General features: G+C 56.5%; 1 protein-coding gene across 1 annotated transcript; it reads left to right on the top strand.

The window, feature by feature from the left end:
* The first annotated feature begins 2,829 nt into the window (after window positions 1-2,829).
* LOC119113870 (ubiquitin carboxyl-terminal hydrolase 7-like) lies at window positions 2,830-25,317 on the top strand. Its single transcript, XM_037238103.1, is given in 23 exon segments — window positions 2,830-3,269; window positions 8,119-8,259; window positions 9,003-9,181; window positions 9,625-9,721; window positions 10,338-10,430; window positions 10,433-10,455; window positions 10,920-11,063; window positions 12,172-12,357; window positions 13,373-13,544; window positions 13,963-14,155; window positions 15,132-15,288; window positions 15,867-16,061; window positions 16,970-17,056; window positions 17,766-17,900; window positions 18,378-18,479; window positions 18,817-19,012; window positions 19,795-20,017; window positions 20,768-20,935; window positions 21,296-21,449; window positions 22,210-22,431; window positions 22,970-23,101; window positions 23,566-23,737; window positions 24,817-25,317. Coding segments are annotated over 23 exon segments (3,363 nt in total). The 5' UTR covers window positions 2,830-3,184; the 3' UTR covers window positions 24,924-25,317.
* The last annotated feature ends 1,331 nt before the right edge of the window (window positions 25,318-26,648 follow it).

The raw sequence follows: 26,648 nt of genomic DNA, 5'->3' as shown, positions 1-26,648 counted from the left end.
CGACAGCACCAGCCGATGGTTCTCCGGGGTGGGACGTCTTCAGGGGCGGCAGATCAGCGAGACCCGACGATGGTGATTTTGAGTGACGAATGATTTTGGAACGAAGAGAACGCTTTATCGGGCTTTAGTTATAATATCAAGATATAGTAATGAGAATACGACGTATATAGACATAAAATTGATAGTGATAACCATACAATATGTGTCGCATTCTAAAACAAAGCAATGTTAGTAGTAGTAATAATATCAACGTATCCTTATCTCCATATTCCTGGTTTTTCTCCGCGGAATAAGGCTATAACTACTGTCTCATCTATGTGCATAATGGCCCTCTCAAAAGCACTAACAACTTATGTAATTTAAAACCCCGGTATTGTTTAGCCGACACGATTCATACCGGATGGGTACGTTTATTCGGTGCGGATTCGCCGCACACGGTTCGGCTTGGTGCACGAGGCTTGTCGAACGAGCCAAGCCGAGCCGAGTCTAACGTATTAAACAACTGAGGGGCGATGCCTCCTCCTTTGAAAGAAAGCTTGTCGTAATGTCCCCATAGACAGACCTAATCGTGATTAACGACGCAAGGACCTGTTGACGACTTTCCAATGGCTTTTTGTTGGCTTCATACCAGCAGCTGGCAAACAATGCTGATTGAACTCATATGAGAACAGTCAACGATGATACAATTTTCCTCAAAGAAGCTCCTTCGATATTGCACTCACCACCACCATCACGAGGTCCTGGTCAGCTTACCGTCCACGTCACCACCATCACGTGATCCTGGTCAGCTTACCGTCCATGTCACCACCACCACGAGGTCCTGATCAGCTTACCGTCCACGTCACCACCACACGAGGTCCTGGTCAGCTCACCGGCCACGTCACCACCATCACGAGGTCCTGGTCAGCTTACCGTCCACGTCACCACCACACCAGGTCCTGGTCAGCTTACCGTCCACGTCACCACCACCACGAGGTCCTGGTCAGCTTACCGTCCACGTCACCACCACCACGAGGTCCTGGTCAGCTTGCCGTCCACGTCACCACCACCACGAGGTCCTGGTCAGCTTGCCGTCCACGTCACCACCACCACGAGGTCCTGGCCAGCTTACCGTCCACGTCACCCGTCTGGCTTACTCGCCCATCATGAAATAGGTCGTCGGCCACATTCCGGCGGAGGGGAAAGGGGGGGGGGGGGGGCGGGCGGCGGGGTACCCGCCGCCGGCATCTCCGCCGGCGAATCAGATCGGGTCTGCTGTGCCGGTTGGCGGCACGTGCCTGAAACAGGAGCTGACCTTAGGTCATCCGGGCTACTTACAAATCATGAAGGCTGGCTCTTATACAAGGTTGACTACTTCGCTTGCGCACGGGAAATGAAAGAGAGTGCAGACTGAATCATCCACAATGTTTTTTTTCTGAAACGTTAGATGTGCCGCAAAAGAAGGTGTGCACCAAGCATGCTAGCATCTGTGGGAAATCATATGGCCGTCTATTTGCTTGCTTTTATTTCCTCTCATTGTCACATGGGTTTAAGGGAACTCGATGCAAAAGCACTAAAAACATAATTATAGCGGAAAATTACGACGACTTAACGAAAAATTGTGGTAGAAAAGGGCACAGCAAATTATCTGGGCAAAAAACATACGTACGTTGCCTTTCAGCCTATAAAAGCGGTTCGCCATCTCCTTTTCAGTCCCCAGCCCTTCCGTCCTATATTTACTTGTGCTGATACCATTTTCAAGTTATCGATAGGCGTCAGGCGCAGCTAACGCGTTCGCCAGCCCTCCTGGCCAACGTGAAAGGGACCGCAGTGGGCTTTGACGCTCCTTGGGTTGTGGGTCTACGTGGGCAGCCGGAATGCGTTCTAGGGCGATCTAGGGGGCGATGATTGATATGACCGTCTCGGGTGATGGTGGATCATCGGTTTATTTATGCACTACCAACGCTTGATTAGCACGCAAGCTGCCGAGTAAGGGACAGCAGCAGACAACGGTTTCGGAAAAATGGTATAAAAACAGTTAAGTATCATTTACGGCACAAATTGGACGCTATGCTTGCAAGTGTGACTGTTGTCAGCAAGCAGATGATAAAAAACATTGCATGCATATTTTTGCCGGCAACACAGATCCGCCGTCGTACATCAGGTCGATGGTCCGACGTCGGGCTTATCTCTGGGCAAGGCAAAATTTGCGACCGGTTGATCTTACAATGACCCATGTGATGGTCCATAGCACCTTAAGACCATGACGACACATTTTACTCACCTCCAGGCTCCCTCAGCCTTTCAGATCTGTGTGTCAGATTGGAAGTCTGCACAGGAAAATGAGGCGGCGCAACGAATGAAACCGCCTTCGCACTCCCGATCGCCTTTCATTGGCCCCCTTACCGGTTTGGAGCTCCTAGTCATGTTATGGGAACATTCATGTTCGGGACACCACGGCTCTCAGAGGCCATCTGAGCCGACAGTTTCGCAGATGTTTTGATGGCTTGTAGCCCTTTCCTACGCGATAAAAAAGGCAGCCTCGTTTTGTATATCACGCAGCCGCTAAAAACGTTCGTTCCTCCACTCTGTTCAAGCGAGGATATCTATTACTTGTGCACGCAGTCTCGCCCTTTTGCGCGCAGGTTTGTATGTGTTTAAAAGTCTCAGACCCGGTAATGATCGCAGATGCATTGCATACCATCAAAAAAGAGCTTGCAAGGATTCGCACACATTTATAGTGCAAAATATGGTAATTTGGTATCAACTTATATATTCTAGGGTTACAAGAGCAAATTACCCATACGCGCTGGCTCTCAAAGACCGCACGGCTTGGCACGGCCGCCATTTGTAATCTGCATGTGTGTTGTGTTTTGTGTGTGGCGAGAATGTGCCGGTGGCGTGAATGCCGCTGGAGATTTCGACCGGAGACAGTGACGGCTAGTGCATGCAGAGCTTGGTAATAGTATGAGTCATTGACAGCGGACAATTAGTTGTTGGGAACTGTCGTTCGTTCATGGAGCACTTGTGAACCCCTCGCCGAAGGGGAATACTCGGCTTGCAGACATTGGGCGCATCGCGAGCAAGCACGTAAAAGTGACCGTATCGGGGAAAAATTCTGGTGGTAAAGATAAAACGGTCACGAATCACAGGAAAGTGAAAGGTGCACTGGCGGCTGTCCCTGTCGCCTCCCTCTGAGAACAACATGAACCACATAGTGGAGCCAGAAAGTAAAGAACCAGATCAAGACAGCATTTATAACAGTGTTGAAGACATGGAAACTCAGGAAGGTGAGATGTTCTCATTGAGACTGTTCTCAGATGATGGCATTCAGGTGTGAATAAATAAGCACTTGCTGACAGAATGCATACCAGAAATTTTGGAGGGGCGGGGTATTGGTATGATGGGGTGGTACAAGTCGTTTGTTGTTTTTTTGTTGTTTTCTTCCAAGGCATGGGAACCTGAATCAATGATGCCAACTGGGGTAGTTATTTCCATTTCTGGAATAAGGTTCTGGAAGTAGGTGCACAAATTTCTAGGAAGCAATGGATAAGATGTAGTGCAGCAGGCTATTGGAGGCCTTATAAATAATTCTGAATATGGAAATACACTTTGTGATGCTCTGGCAATGGTAGTGACAGTGACATGGTATGAGCTTTTGCACAGTGACATGATCACATGTATGCTCTTGTTTTTCATGTGTTATGTTTCTTTCAAATAATAACAATGATGGTAAAGTTTACAACTAATGCATTAGTAACATTTTAAAAGTCATGACTTTCTATATGTGCTATGTATGCATCCATAGATTGTTGACAGTTCAGCCAGCATAGATGCTAGATTTCCCAGCTAATCTGCAAGAATAGGTGAAGTCAGTAGGTGTTACAATGTTAACTGTAGGTTGATTTCACATTTCCAAGCTATTAGTGGGGGCAGTGTCATTAGCTGTGGTATGTTACCTGTCATGTGTGTACACTTTGCAATTACTTGCTGTTTAAGGAGTTCTTGTATCTATATTGAAAATGCATGACCAAAACTAGAGAATCTGTGGCTTAAATTGATAATCTTTTTCTTATGAAACCTTATCTTAAAAAATTGCTAAAAACATTGGCAGTCGCTTAAATACAAAGGCATGTAGTACTTATGATGTGTGCAGGACATGGTAGAGATATTGATCATTGAAATAAGGTAACTTTTCCATGGCTTGGAAGGGCCATTTTTGCTGTTTAAAAGGTGATGCAGATAGAACATGATATAATTTTTACTTAAACTCATTGGCACTTTCCTGTGAACCTGGTTGGATTTACTCATTGATGACATGTTGTCATCTCACAGAAACATGTTTTGACCAGATCAAAGTGGCAATTGTGCACTAGGTATCTTGATAATGATCTTACTTTTTCATATTAATTGAAAGTTATTGCCACCTTAACCTGCAGGTGGTCTATTTGTTGAATTATGATGTGGATTCACCATATAAGGTTGGTTCAATATCTCACATTGTCAATTAAAATGTCTGAGTGTCTAGTGAAATGTCTGATTGCTAGGAGAGAGAAGAGCTCCAACAAATCGTTAGTGCTTATTGCTTATAGCAGGTTGCCATACTATTCTGGTCAATGAAGAGGCTGACTTGTGCTTAGAGCCCCCTTCCAAATTCCTTGATCCTGGTAGCATGGAACACTTGGTGATTCAGGGTCTGCCCTTGGGATCCAAGCATACGTCTGCCAGAAGCAAACAATTTTGATGAATGTAACTGTTAGAGAACATTTCTCATCCTGGTTATCTCATGGCACAACTGTGCATATTTTATTATTTTTCCAGCAGTCAAATTATGAAAGCCTGGTCATTGCTGAAATTGGATGTTAATGTGAGGGAACCTAAGGCACTCTCGACACAGAACTTTTAGTATACTTTGTCTTATTTGTAACCAAGCTCAAAAACCACATTTCCATTTCCTGCTGACATGTAGCCCAACCCAACAGTTACATTTGATGGTCCACTTTATTTTCCTGGCCCTCTTCTTCAGTAGCAAGAAGTGAGAGAGAATGTTGTGTGAATTTGAGCATTTTTTGGTACTCAGCATTGTTGCTCATTTTTCAACATTTTTACATTGCTTGCCATCACAACATTCATTTGACTTTTGCTATCTGTGGGTAAAACACAGGATGTGAAACTTACAAACTGTTTGCAAATGTGATGCAGTACAATTGTAATGGGCTTGCAGGCTTGAAAGCTGTTGAAAGCTGTGCTAAGATAATGCATTGCTATTGCTGCCTTTTGTGACCACAGTTCTTTTGCTTGATAATCTCCTGAGAGATATATATGTCTGGACACCTCCTGTCATCTTTGACTGTGAACTTTTCCCTCCCAAATAGCTTGTTAAAAGCCACTAGTGTGCTCCCAAATTCCCTTAGTTGGTTTTGATCAGAAAATGTCATCAAATTTGATCTTCTGAAAGGTCTTAAATGGTTGAAGTCATGTTTGAGGTCAACAAGTACATTCTTTAACATGCCAGTAATATAATCAAGGCCAAAATGGCTTTTCTAGTATGCATCTAGCAAACCCAAGATTTACAAAACATGAGAGATATATTTTAGGCAAAGAGGAGCTTGCTTCAGAATCAGAGAATCGTGTGTGACAGCTGTGGCACACTGCTCTGAGATACAGGGTTATTCTGGGGCATTTTTGGTGGAATGTCAATGGGGATGCACAGAATGTTAATGAGGGATAATGTTCCATAACATTCCAGTTGGGCTGCTATGCATACCTAACCATGCCATAAATGACCAAGCCACATGCGCTGCAGCCATGTTTCACAGCTGTGTGGCTTGATTCCCTGTTGTGCCTGCCCTTCCTGCCAGGGTGAGAGGCAGGTGATGCTATACAGCCTCAGCAGCTGTGTTGTGGAGCTCCAATGGCACACACACACATGCTTGCAGCTGTGGAGCTCATTTCTTTGGAATGTCAAACACATGCTTGTCACCTTTTAAGTGTGAAGTGTGTCAAGTGGGTCATTCCACACCAGATCAACCAGTTGATGCTTCCCATGCTGAGATTCGGGCAAAATGCTGTGAGTAAGGATCTCCCTAGCTCAGAAAATGATTTGAGGAAATGTGGGTGATGGAAGCTATGCTTTTTGAGTTGAGTACATTTTCTCATTTTTCATTGAAAAGGCAATGTTTACCCAACCATATTTGGGAAAGCATTACTACATTGGTTGTTTGTGCCTATTTGCATGCTCAAATTAGTGAGGAGGCTGGCCCACAGATGGCTACATTTCACACACCAATGGGCCAAAAGTACGACATACATATATCTGTCATGTGCGTTGTATGATCGCGCATTCGAAGCGCCGGAAAGCCCAACTCGGTGAACTTTGGAAAATCTAGTTTTAATAAACATGGACATTTGCATTTTAAAACAAGCACAAGTTATGGATTCCCATGCCTTTTACCTTGTATTGCACGAAAAACGAAGCGGACATTTTCGTACCAATCATCCATCGAGCACCGAATCGGCGCTCCTGCGTGCAGCGGCAGACGGCCGCTCCCCCAACCCTTCCGCCCTATCACTGGCCGTCTGAAATGGTCTGGGACGGGCGCGCGTAGTGAAGGGAGGGCAGTCATGGGTTCGCACGCATCACCGCCGACTTGAGGCAGGATTTGCCGGTGAGAACAGGCGGAGATAGCCCATTGGGTTGCGTGAGGAGGTCGTCAGATGCACTGCTTATGTAATTTGTACTTAGTCTCTTTAGTCTCGTCTAGTAGTCTCGTTGAGATCCCAGATGGTCGGGTACCAAAAGTGACCCTTCGTTGGTGGAGTTGGCATGCAATGATCCAAATATGGGACATGAGTTCCGAGACATTATAAAAAACATCGAGTTTTTATCGATAGAAAAATTGCATCAATTGTATTGAAGGCGCGTACTTACCCATTTGTTTTGCCGTCTGGCTGTGTTTTATGCATGACATTGATGGAAGGGCGTGGTTTTTCCTTAAAGAAACCGAACAAAATTTCCTTCATCTGTTGTGTGCCTTCAAAACAATGACAACCTTACGTGAAGTCATGCCGTTCTGGTGCTCCAATGGAGGGCGGGGGGGGGGGGGGGGATTGTGTTTTCACATGGTGAGTTTTCCAGCTTCTCCAAGCTTTGAGTGGCTGGGGAGAGCAGAGGTGGTAACGTTTTAATAAATATATTTGCGGACGGGACGTCTTCCTGTTCCCTGCCATAGCATTTCAGACTCATGTATATTGATTTTTTATTTGACTGGTCAAATTTTTGATGATAATTGATATATTTGGTGATAATTCAGTCTCCTGCATACTTAGATTAAAGCCTTGGAGCGCCAAGATACTGTTTGGTACAGGTGGTAATTTTGGGTAATAGTATGCATTTGTGCTGATTGCCAGTTTGCATTCAGAAAATGTTGAACTGGTAAGTTTTGGGAGCTGGTGGTGGTGTAGTGGTTACAGCGCTCGGCTCTGGACCTGACGATCCTGGGTTCCGGTCCCCGCCACGCCACCACCACATCCCACATGATTTGAATAAACGCATCCGTATCGAAATGGCCCTGGCAGTCGGCGAAACGGAAAGCCCCCATCATTATTACTGATTGAATAGTAACTTTTCTGTGATCCAGATGTGGAGGCATGTGAGTAGTGCGATCAGTACGTCATCCCACCTCACTACATCCAGGATCAGACGCCGCTGTTCACAAGAGGGGCGAGAGTAAATGAAAACAGCGTCCGTGACATAACGTGCTGGCAGTAGGGTTGTGGATGCTTTATACAGATGACATGACGTATGTCACAGATGGTGAACCCTGTCTCCTCTGCAGGACTAATGGATCATGAACAGCATGCAAGAAGCAGTTGTGCACTTCAGACAACTCCAGTTTAGACAGTTGTGCACTTCAGCCACGGCTTGTGATTCTTGAAATGCGAGAGTCATAACATCCCGTTCTGTACGGTACACGACGGGTGAGAGTGACGTGGAAGGCTGTGCAAACATAGTCAATTCAAAGTCATTTCGCCCCAGTGGATGCGCACGTAATGGCCGCTTCATCGAGCATCAGCGGCCTCCGCTGCTGCCACCCGTCGCCGACCGTCGTAACTGACGTTTCGCCGCCCGGCCGCCAGCGGACTCGACAGAGGCGCTGGACGAGACGGAGCGGGCGGCCGTGGAGCCGGCGCCGGACGGCGGCGCGCGGCCGGAGCAGCTGAACGGCGACACGGACGTCTGTCTGGTCACCACCACCCAGGACGCTGAGATGGAGGAGGGTGCGTACCACCGCCCCCCCCCCCCCGCCCCCTCATCTCCACCGGCACCTGTGTCTGGGTCACTGCTGGCCAGTGGGAGCGAACTAAAACATTTGGGCTCGGTGGGAGCGGGACACAGAGCTGGAGCAACTGTAAGCGAAGTGACCGTAGGTGTGCTGAATGGGACGAAGTGTGAGCTAATTGTAGTAGAACTAGTAACATCCTAAATGTAAGGTAAGCGACCACAGCTGTTGTCAGCGCGCCCCAAAACAGCGGTGCCCGTGTGATGTGAGCCCCGCCGCCGGCTAGCCGCCGGCAGCGGTGGTCCTTCCCGCTCGCCGAGGTGGCCGCACGCACGCACACCGTCGCTCACCCGTGTATCGGAGTTATCGAACGGCGCCCGTCGATTGGCCGCCGAGGGGCTCGATTTCGGTCGGCGGCGGCTGCTCGCGAGCCGGCGGTCCTGGTGGACCGGGGCGCGCGCTGAATCGGACTGATGCCTTCTGCGCAGTTGAGTCTGTCGTCGGGGTTGAGGGACTCGCGCATATCCCGTGGCTGTGGTTTGTGTGTAGGATGCGTGTGGAGCATGTAAACACCTGAGCTATGGTTTGCTGGTTCGTGTAGACGCCCCGAATAAGGCGTTAGTGGTGCGGTAACTTCGCGAACACGGAGATACCCCGGATCACGTGCGTTGGCCGCCTGACATGACCTGACCTGACCTGACCTGACCTGACCTGATGTGATCTGCCCCGCCCCACCGGCAGACGAGGCACGCTCGGAGGCGACGTTCTCGTTCTCGGTGCCCAACTTCAGCAAGCTGAAGGAGTCGGTGTTCTCGCCGCCGTGCTTCGTGCGCAACCTGCCGTGGAAGATCATGGTGATGCCGCGCACCAATCCCGGCCAGGACCGCAAGCCGCAGCGCAGCCTCGGCTTCTTCCTACAGGTGCGTCGCCACCACTGGCACGGGAGGGGGAGGGCGGAGCGTGGCGGAGCATACAGTGCGGCGGCCGCAGCGTCGTGTCGGCGTTTGTGTTGTGTTGTGTTGTGGGGTTCCGGTGCGGCGTTGTGCTGGTGCGGACGTGCCCATGTTGGGATGGTGGGCTGCTTCTGATGCGCCTTTAGACTAGAAGCTGCTGTTGTACGCGTGGATCGCGTTCTTTTGGACTTGGTTTCTGTCTTGATGTGGGGAAGACTGGGTGTGTCCTGGGACCATGTTCTGGTTCTGATGCATCTGGGGTCACGCAATGACAATTCCACTGCGGGCGTCTTCACGATGTTTTCATTCAGACGTCGTTTCGTCGCTCAGCCAGCGCCACCTCTGCTGCACGTGCGTGCGCGCGCGCACGACGCCCCTCGTCTAACGCTGCGCCCCCGCGTGCCGGGCAGTGCAATGCCGACTCGGAGTCGGCCTCCTGGAGCTGCCACGCGAGCGCCGAGCTGCGGCTTCTTTCTGTGAAAGAGGGCGTGGACGACTTCAATAGAAGTGAGTGGAGTGGCCGGGCCGCCGCCGACCGCCGGCGCCGGCCAGCCCGACGCGCCCGCCTCGCGCGCTCTGTAGTGACGCGGTCGGCCGGGTGGCGACGTGACGCCGGCACCGGCACGGCCGCGGGACGGGGTGCTGGGTGTCAACACGTGGCGGCCGGTGGCCTCGATTGCTGCCTTGCTGCCTTTGGGGTGGGGGTGGGGGGGGGGGGGGGGGTAGGTAAGGGATGGGTAGTAGTGGGGTCGTGGGACGAGTTGGAGATGACGCCGGCGGGTAGAGGCCACGCCATGTTGATCGGAGTCCAGGGTCGGCCGGCGTGCGCGCCTGGTCAGTGGCGGCGTGTATCGGCGAATGGTCGCGGATGGGGCAACACCGCGCCTGTCACCACACAAACGCAAAGGCGGCGCGCGCTACCACGGCGGCGTCGGGTGGCTCGGTCGTCCGCCCGACGCCGGCGGAAGCGTGGCTGGCGCGGCCGACCGTCCGAACACGGCGCCCGGTCGCGCCGCGTCCCAGCCGCGACAGCCTGAAGCCGCCGCTGACCCGCTGGCCGGACACTCCCGGACGGCGGCGCGAGCGCCGAGGCCGGCGCCTGACCGCCGGTCGCCCGTTGCAGAGATTACCCACCTGTTCTACAGCAAGGAGAACGACTGGGGCTTCAGCCACTTCATGACCTGGAACGAGGTGCTGGACGAGGAGAGGGGCTACATCAAGACGACACCATCACACTGCAGGTGCGTGCCGGCCGCGTGTGGGGCGCGAGGCGCCGGGAGGACGTGTGGTCCGCGGGTGACAAGCGGAGAGTACTCTGCCGTCTGGGGGGGGGGGGGGGGGGGGGGGGCGGTGGCGGCGCCGGCCGCGTCGTGACATGTGCTGGCTGAGATGTCGAACGTGGCGTGCCGAAGCTGAGGTGACGCCGCTTGATTCTGACTTCAAATCTGCAGCGTGTTTTGTCAGTTGCTGAAGGCCTGCTGGGATGACGTTGAACGGTCGTGGCCGGTTGTGTGACTTAAGAAATCTGGTTGTTTTGATTTTTTGGCATGTGATATAACATAAAGAACCTGAAACTTAGAACTCATTCAATAAATGAGCTTAGACGTGGTCATGTTAAGTGTCTTAATCATCCACTGTTTCTTGCACCCTTCACGAAGCTGGTGCCGCCGCCCGACCTCACCCCGTTGACCTGCGCCGACCCCAGGTCAAGGTGAACGCTGACGCGCCGCACGGCGTCAGCTGGGACTCCAAGAAGCACACCGGCTACGTGGGTCTCAAGAACCAGGGCGCCACCTGCTACATGAACTCGCTGCTGCAGACGCTCTTCTTCACAAACACCATACGCAAGGTGAGATTGCGACGCCACCGGAGCGCGCGCCGCCGAACGAAAGTCGTGCGGGGAGTCAACGGACCGTACCGTGCGCCATGGAGGTTGTGCGCGTCGACCAAAGTGGCGTGGCCCGGTGGTGTAACGTTTTTATGTGCTTTTGTATTTGCGTTGTAGTTTGTTCCTCGCAACCTACTACGACCTACACCCCACAACCCTACCTACAACCCTGTGGTTGGTTCCTCACGACCTACAACTTAAGTAAGGGGGTTCGTGAGTCGGATGGATGCGTTTGATCTCACGCGAAAATACGTCAGCGTTTATGGTTGAGGTAGGCCGTATGTCTGGAGGTCCGAGTCAAGTAATCGAGTCCAGGTGTAACACAGCGTAGTCGTGCGGGTGTACGATGATTGACAGTGTGTGTGTGTGTGTGTGTAGGGCCGGGGGGGGAGAGAACACGAGGTCGCGGGGGATTGTCTGGACCTTCGGCATTCGTACCAGTCATGTAAGGCGAGTGAACCATCTCAAACCCTTCCGTTCCGGTCTGTTGTCCCACATACCGCCAGTCCGTCGCCCCAAATTCGGCGTTTCAGCAGGCGCGGACGCGTTCCACCGACACCTTCGCCGGTTGTTGCTCGGGCTTAGACCTCCCGACCATCGGAAGCGGCCGGACGTTGTGGACGGGCCTGTCTGTCTGTCTGTCGTTGTCTGGCTGGCTGGTTATGGTTGGCTGGCTGGCTTGTCTGTCTGTCTGGTCTGTCTGTCGTCGTCTGTCTGTCTGTCTGTCTGTCTGTCTTGGCTGGCTAGGCTGGCGCTGGCTGGCTGGCTGGCGGCTGGCTGGGCTGGCTGGCTGGCTGGCTGGCTGGCTGGCTGGCTGGCCTGGCTGGTGGCTGGCTGGCTGGCTGTCTGTCTGTCTGTCTGTCTGTCTGTCTGTCTGTTTGTCTCTGTCTGTGGGCGCGTAACGACAGCCGTCCGTCCACCCCTATTTCATGTGTCAGCTGAACGTCTGCTTATGCGTGCGCGGGCTCTCTGTATTCAGGAGCGCTGTTGAGTCCGATGTTGACGAGAGACGCCGCGCGCTCCTGTGCCTGGAGTTGAAGACCCGGTCGTTAATGGTCTGCGCTTGCAGGCGGTGTACAAGATGCCGACGGAGAACGACGACTCGTCCAAGTCGGTGGCGCTGGCGCTGCAACGCGTCTTCTACGAGCTGCAGTTCTCGGACAAGCCGGTCGGCACCAAGAAGCTGACCAAGTCGTTCGGCTGGGAGACCATGGACTCGTTCATGCAGCACGACGTGCAGGAGTTCCTCAGAGTGGTCAGTGCGCCGAGTGGGGGAGCGCGCCTGCCCGGGAGTGGCGGCAGGCGTGGACGAGAGAGGTGCTGCGAGCGGTGGCTGCGCGGCGGGCTGCACTTGGCGCCGCGGTCGGTGGTGTACGCTGGATTTGCCGAGCGCGGCCCTGTGGCCCGAGCGGGAGTTCTTCGGGCCAGTAAGCACTCCGGGGCGGAGACTGCGGAGTGGCGAGTACCCGGGCAAGCATGAGTTCTCTAGAGCTCTGAGCGGCCGATGTTCTGAGTGGCCTCCACGGGGAACGTTCTGAGCAGCGGCTGGCTTGTCTGGATGAAGTTGGGTGGCTTTGAGGGACTTTGAGGGACTCTTTGAGGGACTTTGAGGGACTCGCGTCAGGTACCTATTACCCGGCGTAGTTCGTACCATAGTGGTGGGCATTTAGTTGTGGAAGCTTGAGCAGGCACCAGTCTCCAACGCTTGATGTCAGTATAATTCACGCTTACCAATCTTGCGCTGCGCACAGCGATCACACGGTGTCGCAAAATGTCCTGTATGTTGTCATGCTTTTGCATGATGTTTGCATCAAATTATGCTCATTATCTTCACCACCCGTAATATTTCCGCTAAAATCATATCTGGAAGATACGGCCAGGCCCGTATCCCCGTCGCGAGTCTTGGTCGGAGCCTTGGGGCCCCTCCGATGTGCGGCAGTTCGCGCATGTCAGAAGTGAATCATTATTACTGGGCAATGTGCCGCATTGCAGTCATAACCTGTCACGCGTACCCGGTAGCACCGGCGTTGCACAACCAGCTATGGAGCTGAGCTGACTTCATGCCGTGGCTTTGCGACGATATACTCCTGATGCTTTAAATGTGCCTTGCTCTTCCAACGTCATTGTGGGAGCGTGCGTGGTTAAAGCCGAAGGAGGACGGAAATCGGACTACACTGCTTTACTTGTCACGTCCAAGTCACGCGCGTTATGATGACTATTGCGACGTAGTTCACGTGATGTCTAGTCCTCACCTTGCGGTGCTGCTCCAGCTGTTGGACAAGCTGGAGACCAAGATGAAGGGCACGTGCGTGGAGGGCGTCATCCCCAAGCTGTTCGAGGGCAAGACCATCTCCTACTGCCGGTGTAAGCACGTCGACTACCAGTCCAGCCTCACCGAGACCTACTACGACATCCAGCTCAACATCAAGGACAAGAAGAACAGTGAGTGGCGGACGCGTCGCGCCGGCCTCGCGCCGCGCTCACGTGGGATCGGGCGCAGGCGAGCCGGCGCCTCGGCATCGTCCGCTGAACCACAGACAGCAGTGTAGAGCATTTCAGCGTTTTGGAGCATTGCTTGGCTGAGGGATTTGACGGTCATAGCCAATGGATGGCTTTAATTTTTGCTCGCTCAGCTACCCTACCCAGTTGATTCAGTTAAATGATGACCTTCCTGTTCTCATTAGATGTGCGAGGCGCTTACAGGGCTCTAGATTTTCTTGTCACATTGCGTTGTACGTCTTAGTTCTTTGTTATTGCTATTTTATCGGCAGTTCGATAATCCCCAGCGCGTCGTGCCGGCGCCTCGTTCCGCTCCCCGCTTGGCCTCTGACCTCTGACCTCCGCCCTGGCGCGCCGCCAGTATACGAGTCGTTCAAGGACTACGTGGAGCCGCAGACACTGGACGGCGACAACAAGTACGCGGCCGGTGAGCACGGCCTGCAGGAGGCCGTCAAGGGCGTCATCTTCGAGACGCTGCCGCCCGTGCTGCACCTGCACCTGATGCGCTTCCAGTACGACCCCATCACCGACAGCAGCGTCAAGTTCAACGACCGGTGCGTGGCGTGGCGCGCCCCGGGTGGGCGGGACGGTCAGTGGAGGGGTGCGGGGTCTGTCTACGCTGGAGGAGGGCGCCGCGAGGGACGGGCGCCCGGTCAGCCGTCTGATGGATGGTTCCGGCTCGCATGCCTGCCTCCCGAGCCCGGCTGTCGCACCAGCGAGCGCGGGCCTCCTTTCTGGTTTGAGCGGGACTATGGCGCCAGATGACCTCGGTCGTCGGCGCGCCCCCAAGTCGTCATCACCACCAGGTCATCGATGACCAGTCACATTGCTGACGACTGGACGACTGCTCGCAGATGATGACCAGTCGTCGTCATAGCAATGCCGGTGCTCATCGCGAAAGCGAAGGTTAAGTTAAGTTAGGCTGCGCGGATGCGGACCGTGCAGCGTCGGCAGCCGCGGCGATGGGACAGGAGTTTGACTCGGTCTCTGTTTGGCGATCGGTTCCGCGGGCGATGCGTGGGGCACGCGCCCGGTGACCGCCGCGACCGACGGCCGACGCTGTCTGAGCTGCCCGCTGGTGCGGCCCGCCCGTTTGATCGCAAAGATCAGAGACCGGGCCGTGCCGGCGCCCGCCCGGCTGACATCCGGTCAATTATGAAATGACGTCGCCGTCGCTCCGCTTGGTCCGCGTGGGCTGTGGTCTCACGTTAATGCGAGGTCGCTTAATGGGCCACCTGTGAGGCGTGATGTTATCGGGGGTGGTGACGCTCACCGCGAACTAGCACGCGCACCCGCGGACATGAACCGCCGACACTGGGTGAACGGAGCACTGGCGCGTGCGCACGCGCAGTTTCTCCAGAGCCGGTGCAAAGCCGCAGCGTCGGATCCTGGTTGCAAGTTGCAACGGTCGGATCCGACGCGCGTCGGATCATAACCTGGCCTGGATTCTGAGGCCGGCAGGCGCGGCTTCCCAATGGTGTTGGGCTTCTTGATGGACCCGCCCCGACTGACGGCCGCCGATGCTGGCAGGTTCGAGTTCCCGGACGTGCTGCACCTGAATGCGTTCCTGCAGGCGCCGGACAGCACGCCGGCGGCCGACTACGTCCTCCACGCCGTGCTCGTCCACTCGGGCGACAACCACGGCGGCCACTATGTCGTCTTCATCAACCCCAGGGGCGACGGCAAGGTGGGCGCGGAGCGCTTCTCTCGAGTGCGAACCTCGCCCGGCGCCGCTCGTGACGTAGTCGGCTCGTAATGCCCCGTCAATGCCGTGCTCCACACCTGCCGACGCTTCGTCACGGCGGAGCTGTCGCTGGTCCGGCGGTGCATTGTATCTTGTACATCTGTTCTGTGGCGCGGGGACTGCGCCCGTGGCCTGTTGTTAATCGTCCGGAGGCTGCCTGTGCGGCCGACCGGCACTCCCGGCGCAGTCTCGGCGGAGCGCTGGGCTTCTCACTGACCGGCAGGCCGCCTCCGCCCCGGTAGTGGGCGGCTGTGTGAGGTCTGGTCCGGGTGTATACCAGCGCCCGCTGCCCACCGGGCGCCGCCGGCGCTCTGCGTCCCCGGGGCCCTGGACCGGACGGCGGCGGGGCAGGGAAACTCCCGATACTCCGCGGCCGACTTAACGACCGGGCTCAAGTGACGTTCACTCGCGCGGGAGACAGCCTCGGATCGGACCCCCCGCCCGCCAGCCGGACGGACGGCGCCTCGGTGCCCGTCCTCCGACCCCTCCGACGTTAACCCCCCGTCCGCCGCCGCCGCCAGTGGTGCAAGTTCGACGACGACGTGGTGTCGCGCTGCACACGCCAGGAGGCGATCGATCACAACTTCGGCGGCCAGGACGAGGAGCTCAACCTGACCGTGCGACACTGCACCAACGCCTACATGCTGGTCTACATCCGCAAGTCGCTGCTGGCCGAGGTGCTGCAGGAAGTGACCGAGGACGACATACCGCTGGAGGTGGGTCGCGCGCGCGCGCGGCGGCGGCGCTCGGCCGCCGCTGGCGGCAGTGGCGCGCACGCGGCGGCGGCGGCGACCGCCCGTTGACGCACCTGGAGTCACGGCGCTGGCTGGTCTGTGTCTGTGTGGCGCCGCTGCGGTGGGGCCACCCGACCGGGGATCAGCTGTCGCAGATTGCTGGCAGGGAGAGGGAGCGGCGCTCGCCGGGTGCGGGCGCGCTGTCTCGCCGCGCCGGGAGATGTCTCGACTGTGATTTTCGCCGCCATCTGGATGCTCCCACGACAGAAAGTGCTATAACGAAGACTGCCGACAGGAATGCTTTGGCGTTACTTTACTGCCAATGCTTATGCGTGACATTGGTGCTACGCGACTAAGGTTATGCTGCAAAAACTTATGCTCGTCAATACTTTTACTGAAGACATTTCTGCGGTTAGTACTTATATTCGGCATTACTTAACTGCAAAAACTTATACGCGACATAAGTGCTACGCGACAAAACTTACGCCTAAAAAAAATTATACTCGGTATTAATTCTGCTGCATTTCGCGAATTAGTGCTACAGCAAAGGCTTGTGGTCATGTCTGTGTGGTGGAAGTAATGACTAGTATATGTTTTTGGCAGCGTACGTTTTGTCGTGTAATACTCGTGTTATGTGTGAGTTTCTGCAGTTGAAGCAATGTCGGGTATACGTGAAGCCTTTACGAGTCTTCTTTACATAAGTAGTGACCAGTTCTAGTTTTGGAATCATTCATCGTGTCGTGTAGGACCCATGCCGTGTACAAGGCTGTGCAGTACAAGTAATGTGTGGAGGTAGAGTGTGCATAAGCTTTTGGCATTGGGAGTCATGTCGCGTTCAACTGTACATTATGTCCCGCCTGACCGCTGGTGTCACGCGCCTGCGTCGCCAGCTGACGGAGCGGCTTCAGGAGGAGAAGCGGCTGGAGGCCATCCGCAGGAAGGAGCGTAACGAGCAGCATCTCTACATGCCCGTCCAGGTGAGCACGCGCTCCGGCGCCGGCGCATGACGTCCGGCACCGGCGCTGACTGGGCTCAGGACGAGAAGGGCCGCTGCCTGGTCCGGCGGGATGGCGTGTGCTACAGTGTGGTAGGTCCTCCCGCAAACGAGGTGCCGTCAAGCTGTCGTAGCGATTCACACGGCAGTGGCTTTATGCACCGGCCATATGTGTGGGATAACTGTTAAAGCTTGCCCGGGAGTTGAGAATTTCTAAATTTATTGAATGCGCACCGGCTACGCAGCCGTATTTCAAATCCGGCTCTCGGCTCAGTTTCACATGAGCAACCTCATGGACCGCTCGAAGAATAAAACTCAGCGGGCCCCGTGTTGTTGGTCTGATGTCCGCCAGACGCGGTTAGCATCTCGCGGCAAAAAAAAGAAGCATGATTGCTGCATGAGCGATCTGTCGCATAATCTTTCTTCAGTTGGATCTAGAAAGGCACTTACGGAACTCAAAGACGATGCGGTATTTCACGTTTCGTGCCTTTTCGCACGACCAACCCTGTGCGCATTGGAACGGCTGTCATTTGTTGTGAACTGTTGAGTACGGCTTAAAGTATCTGACGCCATCATCACCTTAAAGCAACTGTGTATTGTAGTTTGCTTTGTCCTTGAAACTTGGGTAGCGAAGGCGGCCGTCCTGTGGGTGTGCTCGCCTCTGCCTCGGTCTGACCCGACCGCGCCGTCAGGTGGTGCTGGAGGACAGCTTCGAGGGTCACCACGGACCCGACCTGTTCGACCCGGAGAAGGTCAACTACCGCACGTTCCGCGTCAAGAAGTCGGCCACGCTGCAGGAGATGATGGAGCTCTTCTCCGAGAGCCTGGTGAGGCGACCGGCGCCGCCGCCGGCGCGCTTAGCGGCCGGTCCTGCGACTTGTACTCGAGACTGGCCGCTCGTGGACGGGGCCGGCGGTGGCCAGACCAGCCACATGGTAGAGATAAGCTGGATTATTTTGTCTAGCTGCCCCGTCACGTTCTGGTGGCCGTGCATGCACTTTTCCTCGTGAAGGCGTGAGTGGGGACGCCCTCGCCCTCCTCTTCTGCGGTGTCGTGTCCTGAGCGGCAGCGGCGGGGGCTGACGTCGTACCTGCCGTTGTCGGCGCCGTCCCGCGGCGAACGCCTCGACCTCGGCAGCCGGCGACTCGCGCGGCCCGACCGAGCCGTGTGCTGTACGTCCCGCCGCACCATGCCGTATGGCTGTCGTGTCGGCGTGAGCGGCGGCGGCTCTGAGAGTGGGCGGAGCTCCGTGTGCCGCGCCGCCGCCCGCTGGTCACGCGCTCCGCCCCGCCCCGCCCCCGCAGAAGATCCCGGTGGACCAGCTGCGGCCGTGGCCGATGACCATCCGCACCAACCAGACCAACCGGCCCACCGTCATCGACATGGAGGGAGACCTCCTCAAGAAGGTACGCCCGTGCTTGGCTGTCAGTCCGCTCTGCACCGGACGGTGCTGGTTAGGAGCGGCATGTGTAATGATGTGAAGCATTGCGCTGCCCCTGGTGGTGCATCGTTTCACGGGAGGGGCGCGGACTGGTTGATAGTTGTGCTCATCTTGAGGCGCGGAATGGCGATTTTTGGTATCGGTTGCAAATGTTTGCTCGGATGAGAAGATTGGCATCGCCCAGCGGCGCCATTATCCGCCGTCTTCGGTGGCCGCGGACAGCAGTGCTGCCTCGCGCCCCGTGCCGGCCCGTGCCGGGACACGCGTCGGCCCACCTCACCGCCGTGCGCCGGGCCGGGCAGGTGTCGGACCTGGCCGACTCCACGTCCGCCTGGACGCTGTTCCTGGAGACGCTGCCGGCCGACCGGCCGGCCGGCGCCACGCTGCCGCCCTTCGACAAGGAGAGCGACGTGCTGCTGTTCTTCAAGCTGTACGACCCGCGCACCAAGCAGATCCACTACTGCGGCCATCAGTACATCGCCATCACCAGCAAAGTCCGTGAGTGCTGGCGTGGCGGCACGGGGGGCGCGGGGGTGACGAGAGGACCGGCGGAGCTGGGGACGGACCGCCGGCACACCAGCACGGCCAGGCAGCCAGGGCCTCCTGGGTAGTGGGGGAGGGGGGGGGGGACGTCGCCGGCACGGCCAGGCAACCAGGGCCTCCTGGGTAGTGTGGGGTGACGTGGACGTGACCGCCGGCACACCAGCACGGCCAGGCAACCAGGGCCTCCTGGATAGTGGGAGGTGACGTGAGCCACTGGATGTGGGTTTGAAGATATTGAATGCTGCTGTTTTCTGGATGCTTGGTCTCTGGTCCTTATTGTAAGGCGTGCTGTCGTCGACTTGTTACTTTGGATTCAGTCAGTTGCTGTGGTATAAATGGCTTTTTACTTTGGGTTCAGTCGCTGTGGTGTAAAAGGATCAGACGGTTAGAAATGCTTTTTACGTGACTGTTTTGTCGTGGATTCGTTTTCTACTGGCCTCTAATAACGAACCGCGGATAATCGTAAGGCAAATACCGTGGGTGAAGTACGTCCATTCCTGGCAATGACCTCGGGCTACAGAAATAGCTGCGCCACTCGTCGCCTCCTGAATCCTCAGTTATCATTCGAGCGTGAGTCGGATGACGGGAGCAGCCCCAGCTGCGCGCGGCCGGTCACAGGTGTTCCCGGTCCCGAGGCGCAGTTGTCGGCCGGGTCGATTCCCGTCGCGGCAAATGACCGCCCGCCGCGCCACCTCTGCTGCGGCGCCGCCACTGACGCTTCCCGCATCGGCCGCCAGGGGAGCTGGTGCCGCTGCTGAACGAGCGCGCGGGCTTCCCGGCCGACACGGAGCTGCAGCTGTACGAGGAGCTCAAGCCCAACTACGTGGAGCGGCTGGAGGAGCTGGAGACGTCGCTGGACAAGGCGCTGGAGGAGCTGATGGACGGCGACATCATCCTCTTCCAGAAGGCCGAGCACGACCCGTGCGACGGCGAGCTGCCGACCGTCGAGGACTACTTCAAGTGAGAATCGCGCGGCGGCGGCCGGCACGCGCCGACGTCCGCGGTCGTCACGGTCGTTTGCGTGGCGCCGCGATCGGTGGGTGTTGGTCGGTTGATTGGCGAGGGGCGCTGGCGGCGCAGACTTCCAGACCTCGGGCGGCAGGTCTGGGTCTGAGTCTGGGTCTCAGGTCTGACGATGTGTTGTAGCTCTGACTTCGCGTTGAGGGTGTGTGTTGGACTCGAGCGCTGACGCAGTGGAGAGGAGCAGCCGGTCCGCACACCGTCATCACGCTCGCGTCGCGTTAACGACGACTTCCTGGTGAATACTGGGGCTAGCTGATCTATGACAGCTATTAATCAGGTACAAGTCCAGTGGACAAGACTTGCTAAGGTTAGTCGATTCACGCCTACCTGCAGAAAGCGACTTGGTGACTTGACGACTTGACTTGACCTGACCTTCTGACTTGGTGCAGACCGCGTCCCTCCCCTGGCATAATGGCCGAGTGGTTAGCGCGTGGGGCTACCACGTGGGGGCCCGGGTCCGAATCCCGATTGCGCCATGGCCCCTGTGTGCTAATTGGATCAATGCTGTCGCTGGTGCCCCACGAGAAGGGACGTGAGGACGTGCGTCACGTTCCCTTTCAACGAAAAAAGGTTTCTCCCATTGCAGTGTCATGCGCGCGTCCAGATTGGAGTAGAGCGCCCTCCTGCCGTCACGTGCGCGTTCGGCACGTGGACCCCCGCGTAACCACTGTGCCGGCCGCCCGGCAGGGACCTGTTCTACCGCGTGGAGGTGACGTTCTGCGACAAGACGGCGCCGTCCGACCCGGGCATGGTGATCGAGCTCTCGCAGCGCATGAACTACGACCAGATGGCGCGCGCCGTCGCCCTCCGGCTCGGCACTGACCCCTACATGCTGCAGTTCTTCAAGGCGCAAAAGTGCGTGGGCGGACCGGGCGTGGCGCGGCGCGGGTCTGCCGTGTCGTTTTGGGGGAGGTGGAGAGGGGGGAGGGGGTTGCCAGTGGGTTTTCGCGACGCTGCGTCGTGTGATTTTTGCGATGCTCTGCGGCGTACAGTCGCCTCCGTGTGTGAGTGTTCCACGCTGTCCGCCGCTCGATAACGCCAGTCTCCCCACCGGACTCAGCGCCACATGTCCGGCACTAAAACAGGCTTCAGTCTGTGAAGGTGAGTGTCCGGATCTTGACCGGCGTGATGGGACCGTGGAGGCCTGTCGGCCGAGCGGTGCTGTAGCCCGCCGTCGAGAGCGGACCATGACCTGGTGCTCTGCCCGCTCGCCAGCTACCGGGAGGGCCCCGGCAACGCGCTGCGCTGCACCTACGAGGGCACCCTGAAGGACCTGCTGGTGGGCTACAAGCCGCGCCAGCCCAAGCGCATCTACTACCAGCAGCTCTCGATCCGCATCAACGAGCTGGAGAACAAGCGACAGGTCAAGGTACGCGGCGGCGGCGGCAGTGGCGGAGCACGGGCGTGAGGGGTAGGGACGAGTCCAGCCAGGGCAGGCGGCAGGGGCGTGGTACGGGGGGCGGAGTCGAGTGCCGCGAGGCAGTACGAGAGCGGCCGTGCGTCGGCGGCGGTGAGGTGATCACGCTAGCGTGGGGTCCAGGATGGAGTGACGCCTCGTTGTCGAAGCGTATGCGCTGTGTCTGCGGCGCGTGGACGGTGACTGTGCGGGGCGGGTGGTGTCGCCGATGTGGAGCGGGCGGAGGGCAGAGGTGAGGCGACCAAGGTTGCCGCGGTCTGCCCACGGACTGTGGCTGACACGACCGAGCGGTCCACGACTGTAGTAGACCTCTGATCGGAATATCCCTGACCCATGAGGTGTTGGAATTCCACACACCTTTGAAATGGACGTTATTCGGACATTGGAGGGACGTCTTTTCGCAGAAAGGCCTGGAGAAAGTGGTTCAGTCGTAATTCATGGGCTAGTGTAGCGATAGCGGGAGACGGTAGTTTGACTCCCAAAGGTACGACAACTGGCCGACTTTGCTGGCGTAGATGCTTTACAGCCAGAAGACAATGCTTGCATAGATAATCACCATCATCAACTATAACGTGACAGCACAACTGGTCTTCAGTGGTGGAGTGTGGGGAGGTAAACACCACACGCACAAACAAGCATACGTCGCTCGTTCAGTTTCCAGCCGCACTGCTTTTGCGACTCTGACCTCCTCCCCCCTTCCCCCTCGCGACAGTGCATCTGGGTTGGTCCGAAGCTGAAGGAGGAGAAGGAGCTGGTGCTGTACCCGAACAAGGACGGCACGGTGGGCGACCTGCTGGAGGAGGCGGCCAAGCAGGTGCAGCTGGCCGACGGCGGCTCGGGCCAGTTGCGCCTGCTCGAGGTGGTCGGCCACAAGATCCTCAGCGTCGTCAAGGAGCTTACTGCGCTCGACACGCTGCCGGTCGGCTCGGCCAAGGTGGGCCGGCGGGGCCGCGAGGCGGCGTTGCCGACGCCGGGACGGACGGCGATGAGGCAGTCTCGCCAGGGGTGCTGACGTGGGATGCTAACGTGGGAATTTGCTGGCGTCATATGACTAGGGCAGTTGGGGGCCTCAGGCCCAAATAGTCATCATCGTCGTCGTCATCGTCATCTTCATCGTCGTCATCGTCATCATCATCGTCGTCATCGTCATCGTCATCGTTATGATCGTTATCAGCATCAGCATCATAATCATCACCACCATCATCATCATCATCAATCGTGGGGGATGTGTCAAGATAGCCGTGCTGGGAGAGGCTTGTGGATTGGTCTCGTGTGTTGAACAGTGTTGGGAGGCTGGAAAGACGTTCTGACTGTTGTTCAAAAGGAATTGCTGTCGTCCATGTCGGTCATAGGCATGAAGTTATTTAATCGGGGGTAGTGGAATGAGAAGCCGAGTTCCGTGCCAAGTCGGAGGTCCCTCCCCGCCATGTGTACCGCGTGGACGCTGAGCTCTCTCGCCCACCCTCGGTCAGGTGTACCGCGTGGAGGAGACGCCGCGGGACGAGCTGAAGCTCGAGGATGACGAGCTGCTCGTGCCGTGCGCCCACTTCCAAAAGGAGATCTTCTCCACGTTCGGCGTGCCGTTCCTGCTCAAAATCAAAGACGTGAGTGCTGAGCGCGCCTGGCCGGCGCAGTGTCGTGCCGCCGAGGGTAGCCCGCCGTCGCCGCCGCGTCGGGCTGTGCCGGATAGCGCCCAAAGGGCGATGTCTGAACTGCTGGCATGCTGATACAGCTGACTGTTCGTCGAGCGGCTGCCGACCACTTGACGGATAAGACGCCCTAATTGCTGACGTAATTTGCCTAGCTGGTTTAGACCCGCTCACCGCAAAAACCGATTGCAGCAAACGATGCTGGTGCGCGGTCCTTATTCCCCGGCGCCAGATGGGGCCGGCTACTGGCGCCCGGTAGCCGGGCACTGGACCGGCGCGTGCCGCCCCCGTCCGCCGCGCCGTGCCGTGTCGTGTAGCGCCCGCCACGCCGCGCCCGCGCCCGCGCCCGCGCCCGCGCCCGCGCCCCGCGCCCGCGCGCCCAAGCTGCCCCCTGACGCCGCGCCGTCGCCGCCGGCCAGGGTGAGCCGTTCTCGGCGGTCAAGGAGCGGATACAGAAGCGGCTCGAGGCGCCCGAGAAGGAGTTCGAGAAGTTCCGGTTCGCGGTCGTCTCGCAGGGCACGCAGAAGTTTGTGCCCGACGACGCCGACTGGCACCTCAACATGCAGGACATACGACCGAAACTGAGCGCAGGTCAGCGGGTAGGGCGGTCAGGGCGGGCTGGTTCAGGGGCGGCGCCTCCGATTTTGAGTGTGTTTGGGTGTGGGGGGGGAGGGGAACAGGGTTTCCCAGGGGGCCTCCTCACAAGGCAGCGGTGCTCTCAAGGAGGCACCGGTGGTACGTGCCGCCTTGTCAAATCGCTGCGTGTATAAAATATTCATGTAAAAAGATGTCTACAATTGAAATGCCATGATGGGGCCTTCTGATGAATACAGGGATGGTCTTGAAACAGCAAAGGGAACCTCTGTCACAAACAGGACTTCTGTGCCAGGAATGGGTGTCCTGATCCAGAGCAGGATCCTTCCGATTCACAAAGGAGGCCTCCAAATCCGGAAGAGGGTCTTGTTATTGCAAAGCAGAGCCGGAACTGCGGTTATCTGATGCAAGAAAGGGACCTTCGGTTCAAGGAACGGGACTCTTGGAAGTTGAAAGGACAGCTGTCCCCTCCCCACTGCTGCCCCCCCCCCCCCCCTACCGCCGCGCCTCTCCCTGCCTGGTTAACACGGCTGGTGTGTGCCAGGTCTTTGTGATCGTTTTGGGATGGTGATGCCACTCGTCAATTCTTGGTGTTGCGGCGCCCACGTCCGCTGTTGCATTGCAGCGAACGGTGTTTTTGCTGCTCAGGTTTAGCAGTGTTTTTATGTGGCCCGAGGTCGGCACGGGAAGAGGGACGGTCCTTGGAGCACTAACTCGTTCAGCCTTGCAAAGATCAGTGCAGTAATTGTGCAATCAAACCTACCAGGAGATCTGGATGGTCACGTTGGTTTAATCTCGGATCTGTTCATGTGGGTTCGCAGGTGTTTGCGGTCATTCCACCTAGTGACTTCTGTAGATCATTATTCTTGTGGTGTTCATGGGGGGTTACGCGTGTTCGGAATTTCCACATTCCTTGTTAGGTTTGTGGGACCCGCCGGGCAGGCAGTTAGCGCCTGTGTTCCTTGCCTGTTGCGTACGGTGTCGACCCGGCTCATGCGCGGCGTTCTGGCGCCGTGTGTGACCGTGAGCTGCACCGGCACCCACCGCCGCCGCTGACGTGCAGCCGTGTCCAGCAGGCTCACCGACGCTGGCCGTCTCGTGGCTGGGCCTGGAGCACGTCAACAAGACGCCAAAGCGCTCCCGGTACAACTACCTGGAGAAGGCCATCAAGATCTACAACTGAGCGCCGGCGCCGCCGCTGCAGGCGTCTGTACAGTGTTGAGCATTGGGGAGCGCGCGCCTGTCGGCGCACCCTCCGTCGAAGCTGTGATTACCCCTAGATAGTTGTGCGCGTGCGTGTGCGTGGGGAGGAGCTGCCGCGCCCCGCGCGCGCGCGCCGGAGCGTGGGAGCGATCTGAGGCCGACCGACCCCACCGCGGGGCAGAGGGGGCGAGCGAGCGAGAGAGAGCGGGCTGAGAGCGAGCCGCGCCGGTTCTGCGCCGCCGGCGCCGAAATTTGGCCCAGCCGGGCCCGGGATGGCGCACCGGCCGGCGGGGTGCCACCGCACTTTGTTTTTACCTCCTATTGCTGCTCGTCGCGTTCCTTACAAACAATGTGATCGTGTTTGCCGTCGATGATTTGCGGCGCGCCGTCGGCGCGGCGGCTGCACGTCTGTTCGCAGCGCCGCCCGGCGGCCGGACGCCGAAATGAAAGTTATGCGCGGTGCCAAGAGCGGCGCCCGACCTCCCGTTCCGTTCTGAGTTGTGTTCATTCCAACAAATTCTGAGGCAGCCAAGTCTAAAAAACACCAAGTGCTATGTTTTTAATAATAAATTATGACAAATTGATGTTGGTGTGTTGATCGATACCTGGTTTTTCGTTGCCGAGGCGATAAAGCTTCGCCATTGAAAACATGCGTTGTTCTCTGTTGGCTCCTGTGATAGTTTTGTTACCTCCTCATGCCACCTCCACCGTTACCTTCACATCCCTGTGGAGGTGTGTGAAACGTCAGCAATGTATGTGGCATCTCAATGACGTGGCCGGGATGATTTCGTCTAATACGCCGCGGATATCGATCACGGTTTATCAATCTTTGAACGTTGCACATTTCCTTAACGCCAATTAACGACGAAAAGAGATCTGTAGACACCTTTCCTTCTTTTCGGAACTATAGAAGCCTGTGGGAAGGGGCATTCGGGTAAAACAACGACCTTAATGGCCCGATGGCCAGTTTCATAAGGGTTTTAAGGACTAGGAGCGAAGCCAGTACAATATGAGCGGTGCTGCTGCACGTGCCGCGCCAATGCAGACGATCACGCGATACGCCATCTCTATCTATCGTTGGCAGACTCTCTTAAGCTGCTCATGTTTACCGATATTACGCCGAACCCTCGACTGCAGTCTCACGCTTGAATGGAATATAGCAAATCAGCCGCACAATTTGCCGTATTTCAACAAACATGCCCTCCTCAAGTGCGTTTTGAATTCATCATTTGACGGCGAGCCACAAAATATCACTCAAAGCTTAACAAGGCTCCGGAACCTGAGACATTTATCGAGACACGTAAAAGTTGTTTCTAATACCGAGTCATTCTAACCGGTTTAGCCATCTTACTCTCGCAAACACTATGTACCTTGCGGAAAGCGGGACACTAGATGACAGTAACAGGGCGAAAACATGACAAGATGAGGACGACATAGGGCATGGTAAATGGACATACCAGGACAAGCAAGGACATACAAAACTAGTGTACTCGGGTCCAATCGAGCAGGTGTTCTTGTCTACCGTAATAAAGGCCAGCTACTGACGTTCGTGGAGTTTTTCAGATCACGAAGGGAAATGGTTTCTTAAGTTTTCCTGTTTTGTGCCCAAGACACCTGCGCGATATTGTCTTCCGTATTGGCATGTCAAGAAGCACATCAAAGCCGCGATTGGTCCGAAAGTGAAACCCAAACGGGTTGTTCATGT

Source organism: Pollicipes pollicipes, unplaced genomic scaffold (assembly GCF_011947565.3).
Source record: "Pollicipes pollicipes isolate AB1234 unplaced genomic scaffold, Ppol_2.1 Scaffold_7262;HRSCAF=8765_pilon_pilon_pilon, whole genome shotgun sequence".
Classification (NCBI taxonomy): domain Eukaryota; kingdom Metazoa; phylum Arthropoda; class Thecostraca; order Pollicipedomorpha; family Pollicipedidae; genus Pollicipes; species Pollicipes pollicipes.
This window is presented reverse-complemented; position numbering and strand designations above follow the sequence as displayed.